Source organism: Martes martes (assembly GCF_963455335.1).
Source record: "Martes martes genome assembly, chromosome: 1".
Lineage (NCBI taxonomy): Eukaryota > Metazoa > Chordata > Mammalia > Carnivora > Mustelidae > Martes > Martes martes.
This window is the reverse complement of record NC_137888.1, coordinates 147072984-147091789: the sequence shown is the minus strand read 5'-3', so window position 1 is coordinate 147091789 and position 18806 is coordinate 147072984. Positions and strand designations below refer to the sequence as shown.

Here is an 18806-nt window from a genome sequence, read left to right as displayed (position 1 = left end):
AGGTTCTCCCACTTCAGCAAGTTGTAGAATCAGCTGGAGGCTTGTTAACATGCAAATTATGGAGCTTCTGCCCCTGGAGATTTCCTATTTAGCAGGTCTGGGTCAAGAGTCAAAAATCTGGATTTCTAACAAGTTCCCAGGTGATGTTGACACTGCTGGGCCCGGGACCACACTGGTACAAGGGAATGTATGAGACCAGGAGATGACCAGGAAATCCGTGGCAGGCACAGCAGATGCAAACTGTTACCAACAAAACGAGGAGCAAGTCAGTCCCCAGCACTGAACACCACTTTCCCCAGCCAGAGCCCAGCCATTCATCTGGTTACTGGAGACCTGCCAAGCACCCACCTTGTGTGCTCAGGAAGGGAACAAGGGGAAAAGGGCTCCTATCTTCCTGGAACTGACACTGAGACAGAAAATCTGGCTTCCATACTTGAGGTCAGTCGAGCTGTGGTCACTGCTATGAGGAAAACTACAAAGAGATTTGAGGGTCCAGGGGATGTCCTACCAGAGGAGCTGATACATGAAACATGAAGACTCAGCCATGTGAAAAGAGCAACCAGGCACAGGAAACAGCAAAGGGGAAAGTCCTGAGTCAAAAAAGTATTTGCAAATTCTAGAAAACGTCAGAACAAAGTGTGGTTGAAGCACAGAGAGTGAGACGAGCTTTAGGAGGTGTGACAAAAAGGGGAGACAGGGGCCAAACCATCTGAGATTTTGAAGGCAGTGATAAGAATTCTCATCTTTAACTCCAAATGGGTACGTTAACCTCCAGCACACATTCCTGAAAGAAGAATTTGGAAAAAGAAAAGAAAAAGTTCAGGGACATCTGGGTGGCTCAGTTGGTTAGCCGCGGCCTTCGGTTCAGGTCATGATCCCAGGGTCCTGGGATTGAGTCCCGCATCAGGCTCCTTGCTCGGCGGGAGCCGGCTTCTCTCTCTGCCTCTGCCTGCCACTCTGTCTGCTTGTGCTCTCTCTGACAAATAAATAAAATCTTTAAAAAAAAAAAAAAAAAAGGAAAAGGAAAGAAAAAGTTCAGCTCTGTAAGGTATGCTGGGGAGGAAGGAAATGTCATTCCCTGCTAGGAATTTATGTGAAGTGTGTTCAGAATGCCTATTTTCAGTTTTTGTCACCTCAATCTTTAATAGATCCTCATGTAAACCTGTTTACAAGGCAGAAACAATTTGCTTAAGATTACATTAGAATAACTTTATTTTAGGATCCTCCAACAATGATCTCATACTTTTATATAACAAAATATATGTAATATATTTATATTTTATATAATAAAAGTGATCACCCCACTTTATTACTAGCAAGACCTTTGTGAGCTATTTTTGTTTCCCCAGTAAAAAGGGATGTTAACTGTTATAAACATCTATTCATGATGCCCCCCTCAATTCATCATGTGGGACAGAAGGATCCCTCCCTCTCAATTTTTGCAGGAAAAATCTTCACTTGTAATCAAAAACCTGGCTTCAAACAGAGAGATGAAAAAAATACAGTCCTGGCTTTATAGGAGTTTATAATCAATATAATTACATTATAATTATAATAAGCTAACAACTACTTTATTAAGCACAATGTGTTAACTGCTTTAAATATTTATGTATTAATGAACTAGTCCTAAAAGTGAAAGCCTCATCAATTCTTTTTTTTTTTTTTTTAAAGATTTTATTTATTTATTTGTCAGAAAGAGAGAAAGCACAAGCAAGCAGAGAGGCAGGCAGAGGCAGAGAGAGAAGCAGGCACCCCACTGAGCAAGGAGTCCCATGCGGGGCTCGATCCCAGGACTCTGGGATCATGACCTGAGTTGAAGGCAGAGGCTTTAACCCACTGAGCCACCCAGGCATCCCCGCCTCATCAATTCTTAACTTCTACCTTGTATTTTGCATAAAGTTGTACCAATCCTTTAAGAAAAATAGTAAAAGGCTATAAGATACATGATTTTATGAAGTGCTCTCTGTGTGAAGAATGATGTTAGTGGGGCATACTGGCCATAGGAAGACCAGTGAGGAGGCCACTTGAGTGGTCCACAGGAGAGATGGTGGGGCCTGGACCATGGCAGTAGCAACACAGCAACCTGAGAGGGAACAAGGTTCCCAGGAAGGTTAAGTAACTGAATGTGAACAGTGAGGTGAGAGGAGTTAAGGGAAAGTATGAAAAAGAACACTAGACCCTTTGTTTTCCTTAATCCATCTCCTCTCACTTTCCCCTCCCAAGGTCAACATGTCAGTGCTTGAGAAAAGGGGACAGTGAGGTGGAGGGGGAATCGAGCACAAGTGGTCAAGGAAACTGGGTGGCAATGGAAAGGAAGACAGAGGATGACACAGCGGAGGTGGTCTGAGTAGATGTAGTCTGATAGAAGTAAATTCACTGAACAAATCAGTACAGATATTGAGAATAACAGGAGCCATGTTTGTCTCCATCTGAGAAGGGATTTACAAACACGGAGAGGGGGAAGGCTAGAAAAAATCTTAAGGTATTAGATTAAAATTGGAAGTATTAACATGAATGCACGAGTTTTGTTCCGAATATGTACAATGATATATATAAAAGCAATTATAAATAGATATGGATGGGGGCGCCTGGGTGGCTCAGTGGGTTAAAGCCTCTGCCTTCAGCTCGGGTCATGATCTCGGGGTCCTGGGATCGAGTCCCACGTCGGGCTCTCTGCTCGGCGGGAAGCCTGTTTCCTTCTCTCTCTCTCTCTGCCTGCCTCTCAGCCTGCTTGTGATCTTTCTCTCTGTCAAATAAATAAATAAAATCTTTAAAAAAAAAAAAAGATATGGATGGATGGATGGATATATTTTTTCTAACTCTGAATATTAAGAAGACGTAGAAACAATGACACCCCATAGCAATAAACACAAAGAGCACCCAGATCTTGGCTTCTAAATACCAAAGTTTCCACCCAAAAAATAACTGATTCCAGAGCTGGGAGAGAGAAAGTAAAAAATAACCCAGAACATCAGATGATGTCAGAAAATAATGAAGTGCTCAAACAATGGTGGAAATGGATCCACCGAGAGGCACCTAGGTGGCTCAGGCTTTAAGCATCTGCCTTCAGCTCAGGTCATGATCCCAGGGTCCTGAGATCGAGCCCTGCATCGGGCTCCCTGCTCCGTGGGAAGCCTGCTTCTCCCTCTCGCACACCCCCTGCTTGGGTTCCCTCTCTCACTGTCTCTGTCAAATAAAGAAAATCTTTTAAAAAAATTTTTTAAATAAACAAACAAAAAAAAAAGAAATGGATCCACAGAACACAGAAGCCAGCTTGAAGGGCTCACATTGGCCAAATCTAGGATGACTACAGCATCCCCACAAATAATAATAGTGGCAGGAGTATCACGTTATGATCCACTGCACAAGTAGTTATTCATCAAAATAATGATATAAATACACACATACACGTGGAAGAAGAGAAAGAGCTCTGTTACAGTAGAATACCAACCACTACCAAAGGCCTGTTTTTCCACAGCTCATGAGATATACAAGAAGAATGGTTTTGGGGGCATCTGGGTGGCTCAGTTAGTTAAGCGTCTGCATTCGGCTCAGGTCATGATCTTGGGGTCCTGAGACCAAGCCCTGTGTCAAGCTGCCTGTTCAGAGGGCAGCCTGTTTCTCCCTCTTCCTCTGCCTTTTACCCCACATACCACCTCCCCCTCACCCAGCCACTGGCTTGTGCTTTCTCTTTCTCAAATAAATAAGCTTAAGGAAGGAAGGAAGGAAAGGCAAAGAAAGGAAGGAAAGAGAGATAGGAAGAAAGAAAGAAAGGAAGGAAGAAAGAAAAGAAAAAGAAAAAAAAAAGAGAGAAAGAAAGAGAAATGAGGGGCACTCAGGGTGGCTCAGTCAGTTAAGCTTCTGCCTACGGCTCACATCATGATCTCAGGACACATGGGTGTCAGTCTCCCTGCTCAGCTGGGAATCTGCTTTTCCCCTCAACCCCACCACTCATGCATGCTCTCACTCTGTCTCTCTCTTTCAAATAATAAATAAAAATCTTTCTTTAAAAAAATGGTTTTTACACTTTTAAAGGGGCTGTAGAAAACAAAACAAAAAGGATGTGCAACAGAGACTACATGTGGCCTACCAAGCCAAGTTGTTTATTATCTGGCCCTTTATAGAAACCATTTGCAAACCTCGGCTGGAGAAGGAATAATAAAAATAGATGATCCTCCCATGGCTCCCATCACAGACTGGTTACAGGCAGGAGTTGTCAATAGTGCTAAGGAGGTTTCATGAGGAAGCACCAGACAGACCCAGGTCAAGCCTCCCTCTATAAAATAAAAGCCCTATATTCTTTAAAATAGTAAAGGACATGAAGTACACAGGAAGACTGAGGAACTGTTTCATATTGGAGAAGACTAAAGAAATAGGAAAACAGTACAAAACACATGATACTGAACAGGATCCTGGAGCAAAGAAAGGAGAGACTTTTTGGGGACAATGGGCAAAATTTCAGTGAAAAATTAATGATTCAGATGAAAGCTAAGAGCAAAATATAAGAACCCCAAGATGAAAGGGTGAAGCTTAATGTGTCAGGTGAAGAAGGGACTAACTTTGGTGAAAATTGGGAAAAAAAATTTGCCAAGAAAAGAAACCAAGCTTGAACATAAAGATGAAAATAACATAAACCCAATTAAAACAAGACAGACATTTTTTTAAGGCCCAGGATTAAAATGGATGTTCTTTTTAATTTTTTAAATTCAATCTAATTAACATACAGTGTATTATCAGTTTCAGAGGTAGAATTTAGTGATTCCTCAGTTGCATACAACAACCAGAGCTCATCACATCATATGCCCTCCCCAATGTCCATCACCCAACTGCCCCATTCTCCCACTCCCTTCCCCTTCAGCAACCCACAGTTTATTCCCTACAGTTCAGTCTCTGATGTTTGCCTCCCTCTTTGTTTTCATCTTCTTTTTCCTTCCCTTCCCCTATGATCCTGTTTTCTTTCTTAAATTCCACACATGAGTGAAATATATGCTATTTGTCTTTTTCTGACTTAACCTCACTCAGCATAATACCCTCTAGTTCCATCCACATCATTGCAAATGGCAAGATTTCATTCTTTCTGATGGCTGAGTAATATTCCATTGCATATAGAGAGGATGTAGTGTAAAATGGATGTTCTAAGATAGGATTCCAAGGTGCCTTGAGAAAGTTCACTGGTATACTTTGTAATTCTTTCTGACGGTCTCTCCATAATTACTAATATCATAATTAGGGTTTTTTTCTGTCATTTTGAAATCATGTGGCTCCAGAACCACGTGTGTGTGTGTGTATGTGTGTGTGTGTGTAAGAGAGAGACAGAAACAGAGGCAGATGCTACGTATCCTTTGCTTAATAATAGTCAACGAACAAAATGGTTATCATTTGTTACATAGGTAAATTTAAGGTAAGAACTGGAAGATAACCATAAATACTACCAGGATTTAGCAACACAAAAGTCAGTAAAGATCTCAGCAAGATCAGCTTCAGGGGCATCTTGGGACAGATACTGCACTGGGTTTAAGAGGAAACGGCCAGAAAGGAATGACAGTTTGTGGCAATAACTCTTTAAAGAAGTATGGATTTGAAGGGGGGACATGAAGCCCAGAGACTCTTTGATATGTCTGCATGTGTGCTTTTCTTTTTTGTAATGGGATAAAGAATACCTGAGTGCTGATTAGAATGATCTAGTAGAGAAGGAGAGTTAAAGATTCAGGAAAGAGCAAATATAACCATTTGAGTGAAATTCCCAAGAAAGGAACAGGAAGAAGATGGGAAGAAATAGGGAGAGATTTGTCTCTACCAGGAGAAGGGATAGTTCATCAACTCTAACAGGAGGGAAAGACAGGACTGGGCAGGGGTAGGCGGTAGGATGTAAATTAGTCTACAGACATGGCAGACGTACGTTGCAATAATTACCACTGGAGGTCTCCATTTTTCTCTGGGAAGTACCAGAGAAAGTCACTTACTGAGGATGGAGGAGAAAAATATGGGTTGGAGGTCTAAGGAAAGAGAATAAGGGAGGAAAGAGAGAAGTGCAAGAATGAGCAGGGGAGAGAGAGAGAGACAGCAAGGCTGCCATAAAATGCTGAGAGTCCACATGAGACCAGTGATCAAAAAGAGTATTTTAATAAATCATATGAGCAAGGGTTGTATTTGTTCAACAGACTGTTAAATTGATACAACCATGTTAACACCTCTTCATACATAATTATCTTTTACACCAAGTCACCATAACCATGTGAGCAAAGTAGTAGACAGCCAATCAAAATACAAAAGCTGCAAAACCACAGATGCCTGAACAGTAACATGAATTCACCTCATAATTAGTTCACGATAAATGTATTTAGTATAAAATCTGAAAGAGGGGGCTAGGAGGAAAAATCAGGGAACACTAAACATAAACCAAACCAAATGCTGTACACCACTCATGAGCACAGTATTCCACTATGACTTCCCAATTGTTTCTGAAACCATATGTTATGGTCCCACAAGGTCCCACAGTCCCAAGGCTTTCCAACCCCAATTTTGAAAATTTTGTTTTAAAAGAAAAATTCTTGATCTCACCAACTATATTAGTCTGAGATTTGTGTGCTATTTATCCACTGAAATTTACTCTATTTGAAATTTACTCTATTTCTAGCACAGTTTGTCAGACTTCGTATTTCAATATACCCAGATATATCCCCAAAAGATGCTCCATCTTACCGATATTGCTGTGATCCTGAGAGAATCAACAGTGGAATGTTTGAATAGGTACCATAAGACGGGTCCAATTTCCCCTGTAATAAAGCCCTGGGCCTGAGCAGAAAAGGTAGTGCAGACGTTTTCAATAATCTTTGCAGCCATGTGATTCACAACACGTTCTTCCTAGTGAAAGAGAGAAGAGTAAAAGGGGGTTATTAACAGGAGAAATACATACATGCAATTTATTCATAACCAGTGCAAATAAAGGCCTGATACCAAGAACATATCATCTGCCTCTGCATGTATTAGGTACTTAGAAGGTGTGACCATTCTTTCAGACTATTATGAAATTATGACAATTTAATCACTAAATCAATTTAACCTTTTAATCACTAAAACTTAGCATAACATAATTTTAATATATTTTAATAAAAATAAGACAGACTCTGGAAAACAGTACAGAGATCCCTCAAAACGTTAAAAATAGAAATGCCCTACGATCCAGCAATTGCACTACTAGGTATTCACCCAAAGGATCAAAAATATTGATTGAAGGGACACATGCACCCTATGTTTATAGTAGCATTATCTGTAATTGTCAAATTATGAAGAGCCCAAATGCTTATCAACTAATGAATGCATTAAAAAGATGTGGTACACATACACGCACACACACAGAGACACGAAATCTTGCCATTTGCAGTGACGTGTATTATGCTAAGCAAAACAAGTCAGAGAAAGACAAATACTCTATGGTCGCACTCATATATGGAATTTAAGAAACAAAACAGAAGAACATGGGAGAAAAAAAGAGAGGCAAGCTGTAAAACAGACCTTTTAATTACAGAGAACAAACTGTGGGTTACTGGAAGGGAGGGGTGGGTTACGTGGGCAACGATTATTACGGAAAGCACTTGTTATGATGAGTACTACGTATTGTATGTAACTGATGAATCACTAAATTACTACACCTGAAACTAATATTATACTGTATATTAACTGGAATTTATATAAAAACTTGAAAAAGAAAAATATAAATTTAAAAATTAAAATGCTAAAATAATCTGAAAAATATGTAATATGAGTATAACATAAAAATGGAAGATACTTTTAAAATCAAAAGCACCAAGAAGAACAATCTTTAGGAATCACTCCAGTCTGGAAATAATTAGCATACCAATCAGCCAAACACCACCTAAAATACAAGGCAATGTCATAAGAAATATAATGCCTCAGGAGCGTGATCAAATTAACACTAAACTAAAGGCTGTTCTGGATTGTCCTAACAATTCTTAAAAGCTAGTCTCAAAAAGGATCAAACTGGAGGAAGCAAGATGGCAGAGGAGTAGCAAACTGAAACAGCGTTAGGTCCCAGAAGTTCAGCAAGATAGTTATCAAACCATTCTGAACACCTACAAACTCAACAGGAGATCTTAGAGAAGAGCAGCAATTCTAGGAACAGAAGATTGACCACTTTCTGGAAGGTAGGATGTGCAGAGAAGTGAATCCGAAGCAACAGGAAGAGAGACTGCAGTGGGAAGGGGCAGCTCCCAGCAAGCCATAGAGCAGGAGAGCACATGATCAGAACTTTGCTCCACTGAGGAAGTCTACTCCACTGAGGAACAATTCTCCAGAGGCTACACGGGAGTCAAGCCCTCGCAGGGACAGTGTGGTCTCAGGACCCGCAGGGACACCAAAAGACCAGAGATGTCTGAGGGTGGCGAAGCTGTCAGGTATCAGAGCAGGGAAGCTGACTACAGAGACAGAACTGGAGCCAAGGAGTAGGCTCTCAGCTCGGGGTTACCTTAAGCCATGATCCAAGGTACACTCGAGCCACTGCTCTTCAAGCAGGGACTGCACAAGTGGCAGATCCAAGGAGACACCCTCCTTCCTCCTCTAGGATGAGTGCACAGGAGCGTGTGGCAGGAATCTGCTGGGTTTGGCAACTCCAAACAGGGCTATGCACCAGAGATAAAAATGCTCAGTCGCAGGCCAGGTGAGCACAGAGTGCATCCAGAGACTAGAGAGATGGGAGGGATTGACTGCTTTTCTGAGGGCGCACTGAGGAGTGGGGCCCTGAGCTCTCAGCTCCACCAGGCCAGAGACTGGGAACCTGCCCTTTTCACTCCCATCCTCCAGAGCTCTACAGAAAGCATTCAGGGAACAAAAGCTCTGGAGAGCAAACCTGAACAGATTGCTTAGCATGGCCCCTGGTGAGGGCAGTGCAATTCCAACTCCGGCAAAGACATTTGAGAATCACTGCAACAGGCCCCTCCCCCAGAAGATCAGTAAGAACACCCAGCCAAGACCAAGTTCAGATCAACAAGAACTGAGAACTGCAGAGCTAGGAGAAAGCACTGCATAGAATTCATGGCATTTTTCCTGTGATCCTTTAGTCTTGTAAAGTGAATTCTTTTTAATTTCATTTTTTTATTCTATTTTTTTAACTTCTCCTCTTTCCTTTTTTAACATTTTTTAACTGTTTTATCTTAAGAATATCTTTTTATTTTAATCTTTTTAAATTTTCATTGTGAAAGTCATATTTCATCCTTTCATTGTACTTAATCTTATTTTTGGTACACATATAGGATTTTTTCTTATAAATGTTGGGATACAATTTCTTCTAATAAATCAAAATATATCCTAAATTTAGCACATGATTTTGTTCTACTCTCAAGTCTGATCACATTCTCTCCTCTTTTTTTTCTTTTTCCAACCAACTTCCCTTATCAATTCCTTTTTTAGAATCTTTTCTTAATTTTCATCTTTACAGTCATATTCCACCCCTTCATTGTGTTTACTTTTATTTTTGTATATATATAAGTTTTTCTTTCTTTAAAATTTTAGGAGGTAGTTTCTTCTAAGAGACCAGAATACACCCAAAATCAAGTGGGTGGCTCTGTCTTATTCATCAGCCTAATATATACATATATATTTTCCCCCTAGTCTTCTCCCCCTGTTCCAGGTGTCTTCTATTTGGTTAGCATATATTTTTCTGGGGTCTTTGCCACCCTTTTAGTATTTTATTCTCTCATTCATATATTCATATCTGGATAAAATGACAAGGCAGAAAAACTCACTCCCCCCCCCCAAAAAAAAAGAACAAGAGGCAATACCAACAGCTAGGGACCTAATCAATACAGACATTGATAATATGTCAGATCTAGAGTTCAGAATGACAATTCTCAAGGTGCTAGCGGGGCTTGAAAAAGGCATGGAGGATATTAGAGAAAACCTGTCCAGAGAAATAAAATCCCTTCTGAAGAAATAAAAACTAAAATCTAACCAAGCTGAAATCAAAGAAGTTATTAATGAGGTGCAATAAAAAATGGAGGCACTTACTGCAAGGATAAATGAGGCAGAAGAGAGAATTAGTGATATAAAAGACCAAATGATGGAGAATAAAGAAACTGAGCAAAAGAGAGACAAATACCAGACCATGAGGGAAGAATTCAAGAGATAAATGATACCATAAGACAAAACAGTATTAGAATAATTGGAATCCCAGAAGGAGAAGAAAGAGAGGGGGACAGAAGGTATATTGGAGCAAATTATTATAGAGAATTTCCCTAATATGGCAAAGGGAACAAGCATCAAAATCCAGGAGGTACAGAAAACGCCCCTCAAAACCAGTAAAAATAGGTCCACACTCTGTGCTCTAATAGTAAAACTTACAAGTCTTAGTGACAAAGAGAAAATCCTGAAAGCAGCCCGGGACAAGAAGTCTGTAACATACAATGGTAAAAATATTAGATTGGCAGCAGACTTATCCACAGAGACCTGGTAGGCCAGAAAGAACTGGCATGATATATTCAAAGCACTAAACAAGAAAAATATGCAGCCAAGAATACTATATCCAGCTAGGCTGTCATTGAAAACAGAAGGAGAGATAAAGAGCTTCCAGGACAAACAAAAATTAAAAGAATTTGCAAACACCAAACCACCCCTCCAGGAAATATTGAAAGTGGTCCTGTAAGCAAAGAGGGAGCCTCAAGTAGTAGACCAGAAAGGAACAGAGACAACATACAGTAGCAGTAACAGTCACCTTAGAGGAAATATAGTGGCATTAAATTCACATCTTTCATTAGTTACCCTGAATGTAAATGGGCTAAATGCCCCAATCAAAAGACACAGGGTATCAGAATGGATTAAAAACCAAGATCGATCAATATGCTGTCTATAAGAAACTCATTTCAGAGCCAAAGACACCTCCAGATTTAAAGTGATGGGGTGGAAAATAATTTACCATGCTAATGGACCGCAGAAGAAACCTGGGGTGGCAATCCTTATGTCAGATAAATTAGATTTTAAGCCAAAGACTATAATAAGAGATGAGGAAGGACACTATATCATACCTAAAGGGTCTGTCCAACAAGAAGATATAACAATTTTAAATATCTATGCCCCTAACATGGGACCAGCCAACTATATAAACCAATTAATAACATGATCAAAGAAACACATCGACAATAATACAATAATAGTAGGGGACCTTAACACCCCCCTTACTGAAATGGACATATCATCCAAAAAAGAGATCAACAAGGAAATAAAGGCTTTAAATGATACACTGAACCAGATGGACATCACAGATATATTCAGAAAATTCCATCCTAAACATTCACACATTCTTCTCTAGTGCACACGGAATATTCTCCAGAATAGATCAAATCCTGGGTCACGAATAAGGTCTCAACTGGTACCAAAAGACTGGGATCATTCCTTGCATATTTTAAGATCACAACGCTCTGAAGCTAGAACTCATTCACAAGGGGAAAGCTGGAAAGAACTCAAATACATAGAGGCTAAAGAGCATCCTACTGAAGAATGAATGGGTCAACCAGGAAATTAAAGAAGAATTGAAGAAATTCATGGAAACAAATGAAAATGAAAACAACTGTTCAAAATCTCTGGGACACAACAAAGGTGGTCCTAAGAGGAAAGTATATAGCAATACAAGCCTTTCTCAAGAAACAAGAAAGGTCTCAATATACAACCTAACCCTAGACCTAAAGGAGCTGGAGAAAGAATAGCAAAGGAAGCCTAAATCCAGCAGAAGAGAAATTATAAAGATGCAAACAGAAATCAATGAAATAGAAGCCAAAAGAACAGTAGAACAAATCAACGAAACGAGGAGCTGGTTCTTTGAAAGAATTAATAAGATTGATAAACCCTGGCCAGACTCATCAAAAAGAAAAGAGAAAGGACGCAAATAAATAAAATCATGAATGAAAGAGGAAAGATCACAGCCAACACCAAAGAAATACAAACAATTATAAGAACATACTATGAGCAACTATATGCCAGCAAATTTGACCATCTGGGAAGAAATCAATGCATTCCTAGAGACATACAAACTACCAAAACTGAACCAGGAAGGAATAGAAAACCTGAACAGACCCATAACGAGTAAGGAGATTGAAGCAGTCATCAAAAATCTCCCAACAAACAAAAGCCCAGGGCCAGAAAGCTTCTCAGGAGAATTCTACCAAACATTTAAAGAAGAATTAATACCTACTCTCCTGAAACTGTTCCAAAAAATAGAAATGGAAGGAAAACTTCCAAACTCATTTTATGAGGCCAGCATTACCTTGATCTCAAAACCAGACAAACACCCCTTCAAAAAGGAGAATTACAGACCAGTATCTTTAATGAACACAGATGCAAAAATTCTCAAACTACTAGCCAATAGGATCCAAGAGTACATTAAAAGGATTATTCACCACAACCAAGTGGGATTTATTCCAGGGCTGCAAGGTTGGTTCAACATCTGCAAATCAATCAATGTGATACATTAGTAAAAGGAAGAGTAAGAACCATATGATACTCTCATTAGATGCTGAAAAAGCATTTGACAAAGTACAGCATCCTTTCTTGTTCAAAACTCTTCAAAGTGTAGAGATAGAGGGTACATACCTCAATATCATAAAAGCCATCTATGAAAAACCCACAGCGAATATTCTCAATGGGGAAAAACAGAGCTTTTCCCCTAAGGTCAGGAACATGGCAGGGATGTCCACTATCACCACTGCTATTCAACAGAGTACTCGAAGTCCTAGCCTCAGCAATCAGACAACAAAAAGAAATTAAAGGCATCTGAATCAGCAAAGAAGTCGTCCAACTCTCTTTGCAGATGATATGATACTTTATGTGGAAAACCCAAAAGACTCCACTCCAAATCTGCTAGAACTTGTACAGGAATTCAGTAAAGTGTCAGGATATACAACCAATACACAGAAATCAGTTGCATTTCTATACACCAACAGCAAGACAGAAGAAAGAGAAATTAAGGAGTCAATCCCATTTACAATGGCACCCAAATCCATAAGATACATAGCAATAAACCTAACCAAAGAGACAAAGAATCTGTACTCAAGAAACTATAAAGTACTCATGAAAGAAATTGAGGAAGACACAAAGAAATGAAAAACGTTCCATGCTCATGGATTATAAGAACAAATATTGTGAAAATGTCTCTGCTACCTAAAGCAATCTACACGTTTAATGCAATCCCTATCAAAATACCATCAATTTTTTTTTCAAAGAAATGGAACAAATAATCCTAAAGTTTATATGGAACCAGGAAAAATCTCGAATAGCCAGAGGAATATTGCAAAAAAAAAAAAAAAAAAAAAAGCCAAAGTTGGTGGCATCACAATTCCAAACTTCAAGCTTTATGACAAAGCTGTCATCATCAAGACAGTATGGCACTGGCACAAAAACAGACACATAGATCAATGGAACAGAATAGAGAGCCCAGAAATGGACTCTCAACTCTATGGTCAACTAATCTTTGACAAAGCAGGAAAGAATGTCTAGTGGAAAAAAAGACAGTCTCTTCAACAAATGGTGTTGGGAAAATTGCACAGCAACATGAAGAAAAATGAAACTGGACCATTTCCTTACATCACACACAAAAATAGACTCAAAATGGATGAACGACCTCAATGTGAGACAGGAATCCATCAAAATCCTTGATGAGAGCACACGCAGCAACCTCTTTGATCTCAGCCACAGCAACTTCTTCCTAGAAACATCCGCCAAAGGCAAGGGAAGCAAGGGCAAAAATAAACTATTGGGACTTTGCCAAGATCAAAAGCATTTGCACAGCAAAGGAAACAGTTAACAAAACCAAAAGAAAACTGACAGAATGGGAGAAGATATTTGCAAATGACATACCAGATAAAGGGCTAGTATCCAAAATCTAGAAGAACTTATCAAACTCAACACCCAAAGAACAAATAATCCAACCAAGAAATGGGCAGAGGACATGAACAGACATTTCTGCACAGAAGACATCCAGATGGCCAACAGACACATGAAAAAATGCTCCACATCACTCGGCATCAGGGAAATACAAATCAAAACCACAATGAGATACCACCTCACACCAGTCAGAATGGCTGAAATTAACAAGTCAAGAAATGACAGATGCTGGCAAGGATGCGGAGAGAGGGGAACACTCCTACACTGTTGGTGGGAATGCAAGCTGGTGCAGCCACTCTGGAAAACAGCATGGAGGTTCCTCAAAAAGTTGAAAATACAGCTACCCTACCACCCAGCAGTCACACTACTGGGTATTTACCCTAAAGATACAAATGTAGTGATCCGAAGGGGCACGTGCACCCAAATGTTTATAGCAGCAATGTCCACAATAGCCAAACTATGGAAAGAACCTAGATTTCCGTCAACAGATGAATGGATAAAGAAGATGTGGTATATATACACAACGGAATACTATGCAGCCATCAAAAGAAATGAAATCTTGCCATTTGCAATGACGTGGATGGAACTAGAGGGTATTATGCTGAGCGAAATTAGTAAATCAGAAAAAGACAATTACCATATGATCTCTCTGATATGAGGAATTTGAGAGGCAGAGTGGGGAGGCTTGGGGGACAGGGAAGGAAAAAATGAAACAAGATGGGATCAGGAGGGAGACAAACCATAAGAGACTCTTAATCTCACAAAACTGAGGGTTGCTGGGGGGGTTCAGGGGGTAGGGAGAGGGTTGTTGGGTTATGGACATTGGGGAGGGTATGTGCTATGGTGAGTGCTGTGAAATATGTAAGCCTGATGATTCACAGACCTGTACCCCTGGAGCTAATAATAATTATATGTTAATAAAAATATTTTTTTAAAAAGGATCAAACTGTTTCTACATAACTTAAGTGATCCAAAAAAACCCACAAAGGTATTTAAAGGAATAAAAGAAAATTACAAATTTAACAAAATCTTTAAGTTGGTTCCACACCCCACGTGGGCTTGAACTGACAACCCTCAGATCAGGAGTCATATGTTCCTAAAACTAGCCAGCTAGGTGTCTGCAAAATAGAAAAATTTTCAAAATAAGAATACAAAAACTCCAGCACCTAACAATATAAAAAGTACAATGTCTGGCATCCATTTAATATTGCCACACATGCAAAGAAATAGAAAAAAATGACTCCTAAGAAGAAAATTTAGTTAGTTAGAAATGAAACATACAATGGATTTAGAAAAAAAGTATTAAAATGGCTATTATAAATATTGTCTCTACACTAAGAAGGAAGAAGAAAGCATAAGCATAATAAAATGTGAAATAGAAGATATAAAAATGGCCCAAATCAAAAGGTCAGACATTACAGAGTCTTATATGAAAAATATACTGAGTTGGATTAACAGATTAGATTCTGGAAACTTAATGATTACTGAACTTTGAGACATAGTAATTACCAATAAAAACTATCTAAAACAAACACAGAAAAAAGGCTGGGGGTGGGGAAAGGGAACAGAGCATCAATGCATCAGTGAACTATAGGGCAACTTCAAATAACCTAATGTATGCACAATAAAATCCCAAAGATGGCAAGAGAGCAGTGGAAGGTTGAAATACAGGTTGAAAATTTTTAAATTAATAAAAACTAGTAATTCTCAACTTATGAAATTCAAAGAACCTCAAGTGGGAAGGAATCAAGCAACAACAAGAAAAATTACACCAAGGCAATCATACTGAAACTGCTAAAAACAGTACTAAAGATAAAAAGACACATTATGTAGAGGGGAACAAAGATAAGGTAACAGGAAACTTCTCATCAGAAACAATGCAAGCCAGAAGATAGTGGAGCAGTATCTTTAAAACATCGAAAGGAAAAAACAAAAAAAGACTGGTAACTGTCAACCTACAAATGTATATTCAACAACAATATCTTTCAAAAACAAAGATAAAGGTGGGGGTGGATAGGGAAGGTTTGTGATAGGTACAAACTTTCAGCTATAAAATAAATAAGGTCTGAGGATCTAATGTAAAATATTGTGACTATAGTCGACAACCCTGTACTGTACAGTTGGAATTTACTTAAAGAGTAGAATACAAATGTTCTCATCCAAAAAAGAAGAGAGAGGTAAATATGTGAGGTGATTGATGTTTTAATTAACTCAGCGGGGGAATCCTTTCACCATGTATATATAGATCAAATTATCACTATGTATACTTCAAGTATCTTAAAATTGTGTCAGTCGTACCTCAATAAAACCGAAAAACAAAACAGAACAAAAAAAACAAAAACAGAACAACAGGGTCGCCTGGGTGGCTCAGTCGTTAAGCATCTGCCTTCAGCTAAGCTCATAATCCCAAGGTCCTGGGATCAAGCCCTGCACCCTGCTTCTCCCTCTGCCTCTTCCTCTGACCCTCCCCCACCCCACTCATGCGTGCACCCTAATAAGTAAAATGTTTTAAAAAATATAGAATAGGGGTGCCTGGGTGGCTCAGTGGGTTAAAGCCTCTGCCTTCAACTCAGGTCATGATCCCAGGGTCCTGGGATTGAGCCCCACATCAGGCTCTCTGCTCAGCAATGAGCCTGCTTCTCTTCCTCTCTCTGCCTTCCTGCCTCTCTGCCTACTTGTGATCTCTGTCAAATAAATAAATAAAATCTTTAAAAATATATATATGGAACAAAAAACAAAACATGTAGAAGTAAAATGTACAATAATGGGCTAGAAATGGAGTACTAGATATATTCTGGTGTAATGGCCTTGTATAGATTTCTTACACAGGATATATAAATTTGTATAACATTATATACAGTAAATTCTGGTGTAAGCTTCTTATACAAAGTTCTTATCTGTATGAATCCATGTATCATTACTTGAAAGTCAACTCTAATATGTTAGAGATGTATACTGTAAAAAAAATGAGTAATAACCCTATAAAGGAGCTAAAACGGAATCATTTAAAAGTCAATTTCAAAAGAAGTCAGGAAAAGAAAAAAGGAAACAAAATGATGAGTGGACAAACTGAACATAAATGGCAGATTTAAACCTAACTATTTCAACAATCGCACTAAACATAAATGTCTAAACATACTAATTAAAAGGTAGAGATTCTCAAAATAGATTTTTTTTAAAAAACAAGACTCACATATAGGCTATCTGCAAGAAACCCCCTTATAAATAAATTCACAAGTTAAATATAAAAGAATGGACAATATATATCATGCTAATGTGATCAAAAGAAAGCCATGGGCTATAGCCAGGGCTATACTACTTCAGGAAAGTAGATTCCAGAGCAAAAAGTATCTCCAGGGATGGATAAAGGTCATTTCACAAAGACTCATTCAACAAGAAGATATAACAATCCTAACTATGTATGCCTCTTAACAACAGAACTTCAAAATACCTGAGGTAAAACTTGATAAAATTGAGAGAGTACATAGACAAACCCACAACTTTAGCTGAGAAATTCGATACTCTTTCTCAATAACTGACAGAATAAGTAGTCAGAAACTCAGGAAGGGTATAGAAAGATAATACAATCAACCAATTTTGACACAGATAGAACACTCTATTCAACAGAAGTAAAACACAGTGTCCTTTTCAAGATCACACAAAACATTACCATGTTGGACTATGTTCTGAACCATAAAACATCCCATGAAACTCTATACTACAAATTAATTTGAGATGAATCACAGACTTAAATGCAAAAGCTAAAACAAAAAAGCTTCTAGACAAGATCATAAAGAATGTATTGGCTATTTCGAGGTAGGCAAAGCTTTCTTAGGAAAAAAAGACACTAAGCATAAAAGAAAAAATTGGCAAAGTAACCCCCATAAAAAATAAATTTCTAGCCATAATGACACCATTATGCTTCATAGTGTTTTAGACTGGGAGAAAATATTTGCAATACACACACACTAAATATCTGAGTAATTTATGTAAGTTATATGTCAATTGAAATTTGAAAACTATATTAAAAATTGTATGCCGGGTCACCTGGATGGCTCAGTCATTAAGCATCTGCCTTTGGCTCAGGTCATGATCCTAGGGTCCTAGGATCAAGCCTTGCATTGGGCTCCCTGCTCAGCGGGGAGCCTGCTTCTCCCTCTCCCTCTGCAGTTCCCCCTGCTTGTGTTCCCTCTCTCACTATGTCTGTCTGTCAAATAAATAAAATCTTAAAAATTGTATGCAGAATGTAATCCCATGTTTATTTAACAAGAAAAGATATATATGTAAGTATATAAGTAAATCAAAGACATAAAAAGGGATACAACACCTGTTAACAGTATAGTATGTGTGAGCTGGGGGGAGTGGGGTCCACTAATTTTACTTAAGACATTTTTACATTATTTGAATTGTTAAGAGTACACATTACTTTTTCAATCAAAAAATTATGTATTTTTCATGAAAATGTAAAAAAAAAAATAGAAGACACAGAATTAGATCTTGGTTTGCACCATTATTTTACATTCTACCAGCTATACATCCTTGGGCATTTTCACCTTTATGCTTCAGCTTTATCATCTATAAAAATAATAAAACACAAGGCACTTTGGAAATTAAACAACATACATGGACACTTAACCTAGGTCATAAAAAGTAGCATATTTTAACATGTTAGTTTTTCTTCCTATTATTAATGTCATAAAGTAGAAATTTTATGGCTGCTAAAAAAAAAAAAGCTTTAAAGATAGTTGAACTTCTTCATTGCTTCCCCCCCATTCCTGATGTTTCCTTGTATATGGCGAGAATAAATTTATATAACCTTTTCATCCTCCCTCTGTTCCTTTATTTATTCTACTCAAGAGAAAATAAAATGCTACACCTAGTTGGCAATTACAGAAAGAATAAACTGAGCATGCCTAACT

The 18806-nt window shown here is 38.5% G+C and overlaps 1 protein-coding gene across 1 annotated transcript in view; it reads right to left on the bottom strand.

The window, feature by feature from the left end:
• ULK4 (unc-51 like kinase 4) overlaps positions 1 to 18806 on the bottom strand; it is a 610308-nt gene that overhangs the window by 483028 nt on the left and 108474 nt on the right. The window contains exon 20 of the mRNA XM_080819657.1: positions 6703 to 6864. Coding sequence (XP_080675783.1) covers positions 6703 to 6864 — 162 coding nt within the window. The remainder of the gene's footprint in view (positions 1 to 6702; positions 6865 to 18806) is intronic.